At 40.3% G+C, this 16,862-nt stretch overlaps 1 protein-coding gene across 4 annotated transcripts in view; it reads left to right on the plus strand.

Annotated features, from left to right (window-relative positions):
* Positions 1 to 16,862, plus strand: part of RASA3 (RAS p21 protein activator 3) — a 302,321-nt gene that overhangs the window by 144,338 nt on the left and 141,121 nt on the right. For 3 of the 4 annotated variants that reach the window (XM_053309444.1, XM_053309443.1, XM_053309445.1), the window contains exon 3: positions 15,956 to 16,059. In XM_053309444.1, the coding sequence (XP_053165419.1) occupies positions 15,956 to 16,059 (104 nt within the window). Of the gene's footprint in view, positions 1 to 15,955; positions 16,060 to 16,862 lie in introns of those variants that run through there. The other variant, XM_053309446.1, reaches the window with a different exon arrangement.

Here is a 16,862-nt window from a genome sequence, read left to right on the forward strand (position 1 = left end):
GATGCAAATCTCTGCTCATACATTTCTCTCAGCCTAACCTAATAGTTGTTGTGAGGATAAAAGGAAGGAAGCATTTATTTACTTAAAATATTTATATCCCATCCCTCCAGTACAATACTGCTTGGGGCAGCTCACAACAGTAAATTAGTAAAAGCAATATAAATTTAAAATAGTAAAACAAATAAAACATAGTGTGGAATAAAATCAATTGAAACAATTAAAATTTAAGAACCAATCAGACTGCAGTAAAACAGTAAAAAGCCTCTCTATACATATGGGTTTTGAGATCTTTTTTAAAAAACCCTAAGGGAGGGAGCATTGCAAATTTCTTCTGGGAAAACATTTCAGAGTCAAGCAGCCACAACTGTGAAAGCCCTGTCTCTTGTCACTGCCAGTTGAATCTCAGTCAATAGCAGGGCCACAAGGAGGGCTCAAGATGATGAGAGAAGGGCCCTGGCAGATTCATATGGGTGAATGTGGTCCCACAGATATCCTGGGCCCGAGCCATTTAGGACTTTAAAAGTCAAACCCAAAACCAAACTCAAAAACTGATTGCCCGGAAACAAACTGGCAACCAATGAAGCTACTGCAGGATGGGTATAACACTTGAGAAGCAACTAGTGCCTATGAACATCTTTGTGGCAGCATTCTGGACCAGCTAAAGTTTCTGGACCACCTTTAAGGGCAGTACCCCCAAGCTGCAAGTTTGATCTTTTCAAGAGGAAGGGGGTGACCCCCCCATCTAGCATGTACTTTCCTCTGAGCTCCTTGGAGGATGGGCAGAACAAAAATGTTGTGAATATATACATTCCTATTTGAGAGATAAATACACAAATTCAAAATTTTGGATTCCTTTTGTTGGTACAGATTAAGAATATTTTTGGCTACAGGTGGAATTGGCTTCAGCTTTAGTTAAATAAAACTTCAATGATTCCAGAATGTCCTTTTGATATTCTGGTAGTATATCATGTGACACTTATACAGTGGTCCCTCTACTTACGAAATTAATCCGTTCCGAATGCACATTTGTAAGTCGAAAAATTCGTAAGTCGAAAAGCGGTTTCCCATAGGAATGCATTGGGAACGGATTAATGCGTTCCGGAGCCTAGAAAAAAGACCCAGACCCCCAGTAAGGCTTGCAAACTGCACAGGAACATTTCTTTTCAAGAATAAACAGGCAGTAAACAGGCAGGCAAGTCAAGGAAACCGCATGTAAAATTTGTAAGTCGAGGAAACCCCATCTAAAAATTTGTAAGTCGAGGAAACCCCATCTAAAAATTTGTAAGTCGAAAAAACCGCATCTAAAACCGGATCTAAAACTGCCGTTTGTAACTCGAAAAATACTTATGTCGAGTAGTTTGTAAGTCGAGGGACCACTGTACTGTTCATTTGCTCTTGTGTTCTCACACATGTATAGAAATGGAATAGTAATTTGTTAAAGAAAACAGTATGTGTTCATTCTATTCAACACTGTATGGAAGTGAATTTGCAGTGGCAGAGATGTATAAGTGTCCATCTGTAAAAATGTTATTTGTCTTGTCTACCCCTCTTTTTATTTTCCATCAGAAATGTAAAACTGTGAGGCAAAAATTTACCAGTATAAGTTGGCATTCGTCAGTGATCTCAAGTGAACTGTGTCAGATAGTGACAAAATTGTCTTTTGTCAATATATTCTGTGTATATCTTCTTCTGTCTTCAGTATTCAAGCCATCAATATTCTTTGCAGGTTAAAGAAGGCATTGAAATGCCTTCATTTCATTGAAGGCATTTCATTTCATTGAAGGCACTGAAATGCCTTCATGATTACTTAGCTTAGCACAACTTTTGATATAGCTGCACATTAAAAGCAAAGTGAATTATATATTGCCTTCTAACACTTTATCATGTTGGCTTAATAGTCTCCCATAGAATCACGCTCTCTTAATCACTTAAAGCACGTGCAATATATTAGGCACAATACAACTTTTAAAAACCAAAGGGCGCTGGACCCAGATTTACACTCTTTAAAAAAGAAAAGTGAAATGGAAGGAAAAGGAGAGGTGGGAGAACATATATGTAGCATTTACATTTAAGATTTAAAGGTTCATTTGGTAGAATTTAACTTAGTTTCATAATATTAAAAAGTATAATTGGAGCATTCTAGGTGCATATTCTTGGTTTCTTCCTTTCTTCCAAAGCATCCCAACATTTCAGACTATGTATGTGTATTAATCTTCAGGCCTTTCTCTGTTCTTGTGCTATATACTTACAGCAGTTATCCTAATCTGCAAGGGAGATCCACATATAGAAATAGCATTCTCAATGCAGAGCTATTATTGATGTTAATGTTCATAATGATGTTCATTTGGATCCCTTTGAACTGGGTGGATGTGCTTTTGGATATACAGCCCAGGGACATTGACATCATTGGGCCACCTGGGCACATGTGCCAGATCAGTTCTTTAGTGCTTCTGGCAGCTTTTGCACTGCTTGACAAGCTGGGTATGTTGTTACTTTTAACAGTCTCAGTGGTGACATTGCACTGCTCCGCTTAACAGCCTCCTGCTGTGTGCACTGCATGACATCTGCATTTCTTGCAGGCACCCCTTATCTCAGTGCAATGGCAGTGGGTAGCAACCTCCTTACCGCATAGTATGTGCACTCCCAGGAAGTTCCTGCAGTGTCTGCATGTAAAGCTGAGTGACAGGCCGTGGCACCTTCCATCCCCTCCCTCACCATGAGGCAAGTGGTAGCTTGGAGAAAGTGCACTGCCTTGCCACTGCCACTTGCAGATGGAGTGAGGATGAGAGCGAGCAAAGGCGCTCTTTGCTCCACCTTGTGGAGAATGATGGAGCAAGGACCTGGCTGCGTTCACAGAAAATAACAGTATCTTCAGCTTCCTCACCCTTCCAGTTTTTGAAGCCAAATATTTCCAGAGAGTGTTTGGATTCTTTTAGAGAACATGAAAAAGATTTAATTAACTAAATGGGGGGAGTGCTGTGGACCTGCGCCAGCCTAAGCCAGAGATCTTTTATGTACCTAGCAATGCCCCTGCATACAGGGATCAGCGTCTTCCTTATCCGGACTGGCTGTTTGTTACATATGGATAGTTGGCGCTTGATTGAACCATTATGTGTAAATGCAAACCTCACAGATACTTGAGCTGCAGAAGTATCTTTTCCACAGTCATGTTCCATCTGTCTCTGTCTGCATCCAGCTCACACTGTGATGTAAAAGCCTGTTTGTGGTTTTATTTAAAAGGATGGATCAAGCCTTTCTAAATGCTGTAGATCAGTCATTAAAATGTCCTGTGGCATTTTAATTACTCTGTTTTTAAAGACATTTAAAATCCACATGTAAGAGGTTCAGTTTGGGATACTCCATTATTAGTCATTGTGTTTTTTAATGCCTTCTCAAAGGGGAATAGCTCAATACAAATCAAGTCTGTATTTGTAATCCCTCAGCACTGAGAATTAGATGTCATATTTAACATCTTCTAAATTGAGCAAATGGTTGTCATATGAAAGACTGAATAGTATGTGATTACTTGTTTTGCAAGTACATTTTGAGCATTATTAAAGTGTTTTAAGATCTGAAAATGTTTTGGTTGAATACATTCCAAGGCAACACAAGCCACTTACACTAGACTCACTCTGTAAGATTTCAGCAAGACCATAGCCTTATTAACACTTTTGTCCTTTTCAGACATTAAAAACAAAAAGAGGGGAGAACACTGTACTTGAGCATGTTCCTGAAGCCCCATTCCGGCACTGACCACATTCAGAATCCTCAACTGCCCATGATGACAGTGTTTACCTACAAAGACAAATGCTATAAGCTTGAAGAGATTCTGCCCATGACCAGAAGGCTGGGTACTCCAGCCTTGCAATCATGGGCAGAATCTCTTCAAGCTTACAGTGTTTGACTCTGCAGTCTAATGCTGTAACCATGTTCAGTGCAGCGTGATGCTTCTAAGCATGTTAGTGCCAGGACAGGACTTCAGGGAGTACTCACAGATAGAGATATTGCCTGCAAACCAGGTAGGCACTGAAACTTCTGGTAGTGAAGGGTGGGCGTAGGGAAGCAGTGTGGTCCATTGGGTAGACAACTGGTTCTAGGACAATGACAATGAATATTTATATACCACTTTTCAGCAAAAGTTCCCAGAGCGGTTTACATAGAGAAATAAATATAAATAAAGATGGATCCTTGTCCCCAAAGGGGTCACAATCTAAAAAGAAACATAAGTTAGATACCAGCCACTGGGGCTTGATAGGGCCAGTTGCTCTCCCCACTGCTCAATAAAGAGAATCACCACTTTTTAATGGTGCCTCTTTGCTCAGTTAGTATTGCCCTGGAGGGGCAGATACTAACCCCAAGTACAAAATCTGCCTCTTTACATAGTTCCATTTGTGAAATGGTCATAATTCACCATAAAATGGTGAAATGGTCATCATAATCCCTGCTAACATGGCAAAGAGGCCCCTTTTAACATGGTAATTATCTTTATTTAGCAAGGGGAGAGTAACTGGCCCTATTCACCCCCAGCACAGTACCTCCAGTTACTGTTGCTGGTGTCTTATCTTATGTTTCTTTTAGATTGTGAGTCCTTTGGGGACAGGGATCAATCTTAATTAATTAATTAATTAATTAATTAATTAATTAATTAATTCTCTGTGTAAACTGCCCTGAGCCATTTTTGGAAGGGCGGTATAGAAATCGAAATAATAATAATAATAATAATAATCCCCCAGTGAGGCACTACCTTGGCGTGGTTGTGGGGCTTGCATGCTCTGAGGAAGGTGAGAGCTATGCCAGAGGTCCAACCATACTGGACAGGTCTCACCAGAGAAGCCAGACGAAGAGTACCTCTCCCATTAACAATATGGTGAGACGTAACTTTAATAAATCTATACCAGATCGATCGTTGTCTGGGTCAACAAGGACCGTACCAGGTGCTGGAGTCCCTGGACATCTGGTGGCAAGTGGGCTACAGGACTCAGGATCTCCAGTTGAGCAACCAGGGCTGGAGACTGCAAGGTTACTGGAAGAAACATAGCTTAACCAGAAAAAATATACGAAAAATGCCAACAAGGAAATAATGATCTGCTATTACAAGTCTAGTCCAACTAGAAGAGGTTATTTAAAAAGAATGTGCCAAATTTGGAAAGAGAAGTATCCAGACAGAGAAATAACAGAACAAAGGCTAGCAGACCAGAGAAGATTCATAATAAGAAATAAAGTATTCACAGGAGTTGAGCTGGAAGAACTGCAAAGAGCAACACAGGCTCAAGATATGGAAGAAGAATTACCACCAACTAAAGAAGTTGCTCAGGCGCAGGTGGAGGAGGTGTTGGAAATAGAGGATACCACTGTTGCTGAACTGTTTCAAAATCAAAACCAGGCAACCTCCCTTTTGCCTTCACCTCAAAAACCCGAATGCCGTTTTACAGAAAAGCAACAAGAACTAAAGCAAAAAATAACTGAGCACATGAACCAAACAACCACCAGGGTTCGACTTCCAGCTCTAAAAACAGTTGCCAAAAAACAACTTGCTCAGTCATTAAGATATAAATGCTGCACTTGCAGAAATAAAAACCAATAATTTGCAAGAAACAAACTAACTAATGTACAGTACAGAAACAATAACAACACAAAAGCTTGGATATAAGATCAGTGGACCTGTAAAAAAAAAGAAAGTAGTACATCACCTAAATGGAAGATTAGATTAGAAAATGAAATCTCCAGGCTTAGATCAGATGCTAGTAAATTGAAAGATATGAAAGACAAGAAGCTGAAGAATGAAAAGACCAAACAGTATCTGATCCAAAAATACCACCTAGATTCAAGGAAAATGAGAGAAGTCCTGGAAATAATAAAGCAGCAAATAACAGCAGTGTTAAAGAAGATTAGCAGATACGAAGCCAGAATTACACAACACAGGCAGAATCTCCAATTCCAGTCGAATCAGAGACGTTTCTACCAAAGCATAGAAGGAGAAACTGCAAGAAACATAGAAACACCAAATAAAGAAGAAACAGTGCAATTCTGGGGAAAACTATGGGACAATCCAATAGATTATAATAAAAAAGCAGGCTGGATGAAAGAGGTCGAAAAATGTAACCAACAAATGCAAGATCTAATAATAACACCAGAATTAATAAATGAAAGAGCAAAGAAAATTAAAAATTGGACTTCACCAGGTGACGATGAACTACATGGCTTTTGGCTTAAACACCTAACAAGCCTTCATAAACAACTATCAAAACAGTTCAATCACATTTTACAAGGAGGTGATATTGAACAATGGCTAACAACTGGGAAAACTCATCTCATAATAAAAGACCCAGCAGAAGGTGCAGTTCCAAGTACTTATAGACCGATAACCTGCCTGCCAACATGTTCAAATTATTAACTGGAATAATAGCAGATGAAGTGATGCAACACTTATTAACTAACAAACAGCTTCCAGTTGAACAGAAAGGAAATTGCCCGAACACTAGAGGCACAAAAGACCAGCTGCTGATTGACAAAATGATTTTAGAAAATTGTAAGAGAAGATAAACATATCTAAGTGTTGCATGGATTGACTACAAGAAAGCCTTCGACTCATTGCCTCACACATGGATACTAAAATGTTTAGAAACAACTGGTGTCAGCAAAAACATTCAGATGTGTATTTTAAAAAAAGCAAGGAGCATGTGGAGTACACAGTTAACAACCAATGATGAGACACTTGGACAGGTTAGCATTAGAAGAGGTATTTTCCATGGGGACTTACTATCCCCTCTGTTGTTTGTAATCACCATTACTCCACTTTCACAAATACTAAACAAAACAGGCCTCGGATACCAAACATCTAAAACATCAAGTCAAATCAACCATCTGCTGTACATAGACGATCTGAAGTTGTATGGAAAGTCCCAGTCAGAAATCGAATCACTGCTAAACACTGTCCGTATATTCAGTAGTGATATAGCAATGGAGTTTGGACTAGACAAGTATGCTGCATTAATAATGAACAGAGGGAAAATAAGAAATACAGAAGGAATAGAACTGGCCAAGGGAAGCAACATCAAGAACCTGGAAGAGAAAGGACATTACAAATACTTGGGTATTCTCCAGGCTGATAACATTGCACACACTGATGTTAAAAGAAAAATGGGAAGTGAACACATCAGGAGAGTTAGAAAAATCCTCAAGTCCAAACACAATGGCGGGAACACCATACAAGCCATAAACACCTGGGCTATATCTGTTATCAGATACACTGCAGGAATAATAGACTGGACCCAGGCAGAGCTAGAGACGCTAGATCGTAAGACCAGGAAAATCATGACCATCAATCATGCTCTGTACCCCCACAGTGATGTCGATAGGCTATACCTCCCTCGCAGCTCAGGTGGAAGAGGAATGCTGTAAGTCTATTAAATAGTAGAGGAGGAGAAAAGAGGTCTTGAAGAATATATCAAGGACAGTGAAGAAGATGCACTTCAAATGGTCAGTAACGAGAAACTATTAAACACCAATGAAAGAAAGCAGGCTTACAAGAAAGAACAAGTCAAGATCCAAGCAGAAAAATGGAAAAATAAGCCCCTGCATGGTCAATATTTGCACAATATAAGTAGGAAATCAAACATCACCAAGACCTGGCAATGGCTTAAGAATGGCAACTTGTAGAAAGAAACAGAGGGTTTAATACTGGCTGCACAAGAACAGGCACTAAGAACAAATGCAATAACAGCAAAAGTCGAAAAGTCAACAACAAACAGCAAGTGCCGCTTTTGTAAAGAAGCAGATGAAACAGTGGACCACCTGATCAACTGTTGTAAGAAGATCGCACAGACTGACTACAAACAAAGTCATGACAAGGTAGCAGGGATGATACACTGGAACATCTGCAAAAAAAATAAGCTACCTGTAGCCAAACATTGGTGGGACCATAAAATTGAAAAAGTGGTATAAAATGAAGATCCAAAAATATTATGGGACTTGCGACTACAAACAGACAAACATCTGCCACACAATACACCAGATAGAACTGTAGTCGAGAAGAAAGAAAAATAAGTCAAAATAATCGACATAGCAATACCAGGGGATAGCAGAATAGAAGAAAAAGAAATAGAAAAAACCACCAAATACAAAGATCTACCAATTGAAATTGAAAGGCTGTGGCAGAAAAAGACCAAAATAATCCCAGTGGTAATTGCTGCCCTAGGTGCAATTCCAAAAGAGCTTGAAGAGCACCTCAACACCATAGGGGCCACAGAAATCACCATCAGCCAGTTACAAAAAGCAACTTGACTGGGAACAGCCTATATTCTGTGACTATATCTATAATAACAGCAACAATATTGATAATAAAATTCAGCCATCCCAGGTCCTTGAGAAGGACTCGATGTCTGGATAAAACAAACCAGTCAATAACACCTGTCTGACTGTGTAAATAAATAAATAAATAAATAAATAAATAAATAAATAAAATAGTGCTTTTTAGGAGAGCAGTTACGATCTATATGAATTAGTACTTTGAAAATTGATAGTACTATGCACATAAGTAGCACTCCTTTCTTGTGTTAATTTAGACTATGTTTAATTTTTTAAATTAAATATCTGTTTCTAACCTTTAACTAGAACTTTTTTCAGTTCCACTCATCAGACTCAGACTCAAAATTGTGTGTGTCAGTGAATGAATGAATGAGTGAAATATACCCATTTCTGTAGATTTACGTTATTTGTTTTAAAAGAATGGTGCAGGCCACATCTTTCCATACCTAAAATCCCTCACTCTTATTTTAATGGCTTCACTTTTGCAGCTCTATTTTGACTCCGCAAATCTGCACTTTCTTCCTTGCTGTTCCTTCCCTTTTAGTAGAGTAACAATGAGGTCTGTCAAATTTGATGGCATTTTGAAAGTCCAAGCCGTGCTTTGTGCTTATTTCACTCTGAAAAAAGCATAAATGTGTCAGCTTGTTAACAGATTTTTATTCTTGAAAATGTTGCCCATTTTCTATTTCACCACAGTGCTCCTGACTCTTTATTTTTCTTTTGTTGAGTAAAAATGTGAAGTGTTGCCAATTTTCTTAGAAAGCATCCCCCCCCCGTGTTTTATAAAATGAGTTCTATACCATCAGACTTCTTGGGATTCACTGGAGTGACTTCGTAAACCTCAAGTTTCAGGAAGCATACCAAGGCGAGACTTGTAGTTTTAATAGATTTTTTCAGCAACTGTGTGATTCAGTTTATTTTTCTTCAGAAAGATGCTTGCTCCCTCCTCCCACTAGGGATGGGCATGGAACCGCGGCGGGGAGGCTTGAAGATGGCAGGGCTGCTGCTTTAAGAGTGGGGGAAGGTGCATTTACCCCACCACCACTTTCCCTCCGCCGGTGTCCATTTTAATCCAAGCCCATTGGAGCGGCAGCGTACCCCCCCCCCCGCCACCCCGTTGCCCCCGTTGTCTGGATATGATCGGAGGTCTCAGCACGTGCTGTCATGCACAGGCACATCAGAGACTTCCAGTCATATTCAAGCAACGTGGCTGCAGGGAGGAACGCTGCCGCCCCGATGAGCTTGGATTAAAATGGACACTGGCAGGGGGAAAGCGGCGGGAGGGGTAAGTGCACCCTCCCCTGCTCTAAGGTTAGACACCCCCTGCCGTCAAACTGGCAGAACCGCCAGTTCCGTGCACTTACCTACTTTCCACCACCACACCAATGCCCGCGTTCAATCAGTAGGGGAAATCCAATTGAAGTTTGTTTTTTTGCTCTTACAATATGGAACTTTTGTTTCTAATTGGAAAAGATGGCTTTGTAAAGAAGCTCACAGAAATTGTTGCTAACTTTCTTTACCTCTGAGAGTTATTTGTGGCCCAACGAGAGCCTGAAAGGGAAAACCTTGCATTCTCTCTTACACACACACACACACACACACACACACACACACACACACACACACAGAACCCCCTTGCAAAAGCTTCATACTGTGGGCTACTAGTCAAGTGGCAGTCTCTAATAATTAATAATAATAAACTCTGTTGCTTAGCCGCCCCATAGCAAATTGTTCTCTAGGCAGCTCACAACACAAAATTAAAACATCCATAAAACACACACAATACATTAAAACATAAGACAAAAAGGGGAAAAAGAAAATACAAAATACAACACAAAGCAATTTTAAAAGTCTTAGAATCAGTTAAAAATCAAATATAAAAATCAAAATTTAAATGGCCTGAGTGAACAAAAAGGTCTTTACCTGGTATTTAAAAGAACAAAGTGATGAAGCCATGCGAACCTCACTGTGAGGCTATTCCATAAGCAGGGTGCAACCACAGGAAAGGCCCTCTCCCTAGTAGCCACCTCTTAAGGTTTGAGTTGAGATATATGGGGCAAGGCGCTCTCTCAGGTAACCCAAGCCATTTAGGGCTTTAAATGTTAAAACCAGCACTTTAAATTGGGCCAGGAAATGGACTGGAAATCAGTGTAGCTGACAAAGCACATATGGCATAATATGATCAGAATGTCCAGTCCCACTTAATAATCTTGCAGCCCTTTTTCGTACCAGCTGCAGTTTGTGGACCATTTTCAAAGGTAGCCCTACATACAATGCATTGCAGTAATCTAAGCGAGAGGTAACTGTGGCCAAGCTATCTCTGCTCAGGTTGCAGCTGGTTTATTAGCCAAAGCTGACAGAAGCTGCTCCGAGCCACAGAGGCCACTTGAGTCTCTAGTGACAGTGCTGGATCAGTGAGCACCCCCAAACTGTGAACCTAATAATCTCTATATCTGGGGAAAGGCAAGCACAATATAATTGCTTAATAAAGGATGTTAGAAAAAGTTGACGAGTTAACACAAGATGTTAGCGAATGTGATTATAAGGTAATCTAATTTCAAAGCACTGGATCTGAACTTGAAAAATCAAGAGTTCAAATCCTGCTTCAGCTCCGGCCTCCACTAGGCAAATCTCTGACTTGCTAAGTTTCTAGTCTGAAAATGGAATGTGCCTCAGAATTCTGTGAGGCTGATTTTTTTTTATTTAACACATTTATATACCACCCTATATAAAATATCAGGTCGGTTTACATTTAAACAAACAGTAATCCTGTGATCACACTTTTGTATATATAATTAATACTAATTAATACTGATATTGTAGTATGCCCCATGTGTGATGAACTAGCACAGCAGGCACTTTAATTGTGTTTCATGGGCCACATATATGTCATTATTATTTTATAAATATTCATAGAAATGATATTCTAATCTCCACCCACCTCCAATTCCTTTCAAGAGGCCTTGCTTGTCATACTATCTGTTTTGCATCTTTCTCTTTCTTTCCATCTTTGGTCAAGCAGATGTTTGAACTTTAGTTGAATAATTATGTTGCAAATATACCTATCATTTACATTTTGATCTCTTGGCCTTCAAGGCAGATAAAAACAGATTGTAGTGCAGAGATAGGCAGCAGTTGGTACTCCAGTTGTTGTTGAACTACAACTCCAGTTATCCCTAGCTACAATTTATTGTGACTGTGGATGATGGGAGTTGTACTTTGACAGCAGCTGGAATGCCAACGGATGCCTACTCCTGTTGTCGTGTGTGTTTTAACTCCCTCTTGAAAACAGGTGTGGAGACTGCCCTGGAGTTCATTTGGAAACCACTTGGTGGAAAGTGGTATGCAAACTTGTTGGAAAATATTGATCAAGCATAGGATGTAAAATTGTGTCCTAATCTGATGGACCTATCTTATTCTGATATCTCAATGTTCCTTACTCATGTTCATGTTGTTTAATCTTATTTGTTAGGCCGATAATATTGCTTAAAACTAAAGGCACTATTCATTTGAAGTTAAGCACATGTTAAGTTCCATTCGTTTCCGTAGAAGAGGGGTTGAGCATATGTTTCAGTGTCTCTCACTGAAATAAATAGGATATTAAATAATTGATTTTGACTGCACTGAGTCCGGTGAGTTTTAAATGCACATTATAGTTGTAACATTTCTTTATTATTAGAATTTTTGTTAAAACAAATGAAAATGATCATCACCATGATATCTACAAAAATCTGAATGCCAAGGAGAGAGAAAAATGTTGTGGCCCGACCTTGGATTGCATTAACAAAAGCCTAATGTCCAGGTCATGAGAAGTAATAGTTGGCATGATTCAAACTTGCTAGCTGGTGCCTAAACTTTACTAATACTTAGGCTATCTGGGAGCAACATGATATGTTTGCAATGGCTCAAAAAACTATGCTGCGAAAAATCTTTGAAACTGCTTTGATTATTTATTTTATGGCATTTTATCCCTAAAGAGAAACAGACGACATGTCCTCCAAATAGAAGCATTCCACTGCAGCATCTGATAGTAACTCCAGTTTAAAAGCATATTTAAAATCTCTTCAGTATTGCATTTTATGTTAGTTATTTCATCTTGCTCAAGAAATATGTGAAAGATTTCTGTTTTTGAAAATGTGTCGCCAAGTTTGTCTCTTACAGGAAAATAAATATATTTTTAATAGGAAAAAAGGAAGAGTCGGGTCTTTCAAGTTATCGATAAGAATTAATTTATTTTATGCATACTTTTGCAGAACTTGCAAGCTCTGTCACTAATCCATAACTTGGTTTTTGAGATGGGTTGGTAGTGCTACCTGCCTTGGACTGAAACTGTTACAGCAAAACATGAATAGCTATTTGTGCCATTCCTTTGCATAATTCTTCAACATACAGGTGAACTCCATTATCCACAGGGGTTCCATTCTCTGCTACAACCATGGATTACTGATCATTGAGTCTATGGGACTCGGAGGTTAAGTTCCTGGAGGCACGGGAAATGATGAAAATCAGCAAAAAGGGACCCTAAAAACTGAGGAAAATATGCCCTACTATACTCCTACCATACTCTGCGGGTCTCCAGGTGTCCAGAAATGCCCCCCAAAGTCCCAAATGCACAATTTTCAAGAGAAAAATCACAGTTTAAACTAAAAAACAAAAACAAATGAGCCACAAAATGGCTCCTTTGCTCAAAATGGTGGTCAGAAATGACATCAGATGTCATTTCTGGCCACCCCTGCCCCCAGGATCAGTGTTCTCTCTAATTTTTATCATTAGTGAGCAGAAAGAGTTTTGTTCTGGGCAGCAGTATCAAGGCAGTGCGCACATGCACAATACACACACACACACACGATGAAAGAATTCACAATTTTTTTGTCCCCACCCCACACATCTCCCTATCTGTCTGTTTATCTATCTGTCTGTCTGTCTATCTGTCTCCCCACACACTTCCTCTGATACACTCCTTTCCTTCCCACCCCACACAGCTTCCTCTATATACACACTCCCTCTGATATACTCATTTCACTTCACTTCTGTCTCCTCTAAAGTTTTATACTGGCTTTGTCTCTAAGAGTCGACACTGACTTGACGGCATTTAAACACTCAATCAGTCAGTCAATCAATCATTGCAATGCATGCGCTCTCTCTTGTTCTCTCCCTCAGCCCAGTGCTGGTACACTGGAGCTCCCAGAAGAAGTCCCTCCCCATTGGACAAGGAAGCCTGTAGGGAGCCGGGGATGGAGGGAGGCGGAAGGGAAGTGAAGCTGCTCGTGAAGCTTCTTGAAGCTGAAAACCTCCACCTTGGGAGTATAGAACCAGCCCACTCTGACAGAGTGGAGAAAGTTGCCAAAAGTGGTGGGGGCTTGGGAGAGTATGTGTTCTCTCTGGTAAGAGATACCCTTCTGTTACAGCAGAGTGCACTGAGGCACAACACAGCGGAGTCTGCCTAGGCATGCGTATATGATGAAAGTAAAAAGAAACTTGGATCAAGTTCATAGTTTCAAATCAATATAAGGAGTCTTTATTGGTGAACTCCATTCTAGATAGGAAAGTGGAGAGATAGGATCTCTAATCTATCTATCTAGCTGGATGCAGAGGGATGGTTTCTGCATCTCTGCACACATGGTACAGGTAGAGAGGAGCGTGTGTGCTGCAAGAGAGAAGAAAGGGGAAAAGGAAGTTAGGAAGGGAGGCAGGAAGGAAGTCCCTGAGAGTAGCAATCTACGTATCGAAGGGATAGTGTCAGAGCAGTAGAGAAGGGATGACCAATGTCTTGACCCCTCTAGCCCTCTGACTCACTAATCTGTCCCCCTCTGTCACTGAGACATGAGGCAGTGCAGAGTCCTTCACTTCCAACAAGAATAAGCAGTATAGCTTTTTGCTAGTAACTGCTTCTAGACTGGAGAAGATACACCCTTAAGGAAGAACGCTGAAATGGCTCTTATAAACATGGGGTTCCCCCCAACCCCTCTAGATCACGAAGCAGAAGTCATTTTACTATAGCCCAGATGTCCGGAAAAAAATTCAAAGCACCGATTTCCACAACTGCAAGGGGCTTCAAGTCAGAAGCTAGGGAAAGCCAGGAGAGATCTTACAGGCAGCTAGCAATGCGGCTGCTTTTCTTGCAGCTGGAGGTTCCTGGAGCACAGAGAGCGGCTGCCAGCCACTCCAAGAGGAGGCATTGGGCTTTCAGGAGACTCTTGCCAAGGCCAGGGTGGGAGGATTGGCTCTCTCACTCGCACAAGAAAGCTTATTTCCCCACTCCGGCCACAAAAAGAGTTAAGGTAGTGGCGTTGGGTGGGGGAAGAACTGCTGACATTTTAAGCAGCCATTGGAGTGCAGCGTTTAACTGTGTTGCTGCTAGAATCCTTTGTGTGGTGGGATGGAATTATTTGAGCGGGCACGCACAGGGGCGTAACTATAACAGGGCAAGGGGAGACAGTTGTCTGGGGGCCCACTGCCTTGGGGGGGGCCCAGAGGCAAGTCACATGATTGACTCCCACAGCTGCGCACCTGCCTGGGCTTCCTTCAGCTGTATTCATCCTCTGAAACTGATGTGAGTGTTAAGACCTGGAGCTACCAGAACAGCATGTCTTTCTCTAGTACCATTAAATGACTTGCATCGTCCACAATTTACAAAACATTTAAAAAAATAATTTAGGATGATGTTCTATTGTGGCACATAGGAGGTAGGTAGGTATAAAACTTTACTGTGCTTTTTGTTACCACTATTCAGCCTCATTTAAGATTTCTTCACTTCATGAGCTGAGCTTCACTGAGGGGCGGGGGCCATTTTAAAATCTTGTCTCTGGGCCCACTCCAACCTTGCTACGCCCCTGAGCATGCAGCTGCGTGCCTGAGATGGAACAGTGCCAAGGATATGTGAAATTAACCCATGGTTGACCTCTTTCCCCCCACATATGCTGAGGTCAGGTGTCAGTTACCTGGGAAGCCATTTAGGTTTCTGTAAACGTAATGATAGTACTTCATGCCAGTTTTCAATTTAAGTATCAGTTTTCAATAACACAATATAGGAACATCTCTTGTTAGATTTTCTGTCTGCAAGTTGTTATCAATATGTTGTGGTCTGTGTATAGATCATTATGCCTGTGATAGTCTGAAATTGCAGAATTGTCTTAATTTTGGTGGTTATAAACATTTCTTATTCTTGTCTGTCTTTTTTGTACAATACAATATTTAATGGTGGAATAATGCTTTCATTATAAATATGCATCTCTTTTTGGGCTTTGAGGCAATGCAAAGGATAAGAACGTAGCTTTATCTCATAGCGTCAATAATAGAGCAATTGGTTCATTTCTGCTTGGAGGATCAGGTGGCTTCTGGTGTGGCAGCCAATATGTCTTGAATGTATTGTCTGCCCCCTCCCTGCAACCCCAAGGTACGACTGTGTTGGAATGCCTTAAGTCTTCCTGTGTCTTACTCTTATAGCATCTTGGCAGATGTTTGGATGGGATCTTTAAGTTGATTTTCAGACACCAATGACTGTACGGACACAGGCAAGAAAAGGGAGAAGAATATGGGGGTGGAGTGTTGGGCAGCATCTAGGGGGCAGCTTTATATGGGTCATCTGACCTGATTATCTCAGATTTCCAGCTACTATACTAATATATTCCTTTTTTGTTTTACACAGCCCTTTTTATGGAGAAGACTTTTACTGTGAGATTCCACGGAGTTTTCGTCACTTGTCATTTTACATTTTCGATAGAGATGTTTTCCGCAGGGATTCAATTATTGGTATGTGTTTTATACTGATACATTTTAAATTGTCTAATCATCAGTACATTTCCCTGCTAGAAGTAGTTGTGTGTATTCTGACACCTTGCTCATAAGCAACATTCAGCATCACTCGGAAACAGGTTTTTCTCTGCTTTCTGAATATTTCAGCATACTGTTCATTTTGATTGAATTTAAATCAAGTGCATTATCGGTTTAAAGAAAATTCTGTAATAATGGTAGTGATGAAAAGAATTATCCTCAAAATCAGGGTGTGCATAGGTTTTTCTTAATATCAGTATGAGGTGGAAGAGCTTTTTTGAAAACCAATTTTTTTTAAAGGGAAAAAAACCTTACCTGAACATGCTATGAACTGCATGGCTTCGATTTATCTGTTAAGAAGGATGAAGAGATTAGTCAGCCCTAGTTATTATTGAATGGATGCTTGAATTTTTAAACTCTTGTTTTCAGCACTTAAAGTTTCTGAACTGGCATGCTACACTCTCCTTGCAACTTAAACAATGAATTCAGGTGGTTATCTTTTTGTTTTTATGGTGTTTTGTGAAGTGTTGTGGCAGTCTTCCAGTCCTCCTATGAGAAATGCATAAGGCACTAAATTTGGAGAGGGAAGTAAATATTGCAACATAATTGCAAGATGAAAACAAAAAGAAAACTGGCATATAAGGAAGCTGGAAGAGGATCAAGAGGCAAAAATGCATTCTGTCAGAAGCTATTGTCAGGAACCAGAAAATTTGAGCTGGCATAGCATGTTGGTTGTAAGCATGAGCTATGAGGTGGGGAGTCCCTGGATCAAACCTCAGCTT

The sequence above is a fragment of the Hemicordylus capensis genome, chromosome 3 (assembly GCF_027244095.1).
Source record: "Hemicordylus capensis ecotype Gifberg chromosome 3, rHemCap1.1.pri, whole genome shotgun sequence".
NCBI classification, from domain to species: domain Eukaryota; kingdom Metazoa; phylum Chordata; class Lepidosauria; order Squamata; family Cordylidae; genus Hemicordylus; species Hemicordylus capensis.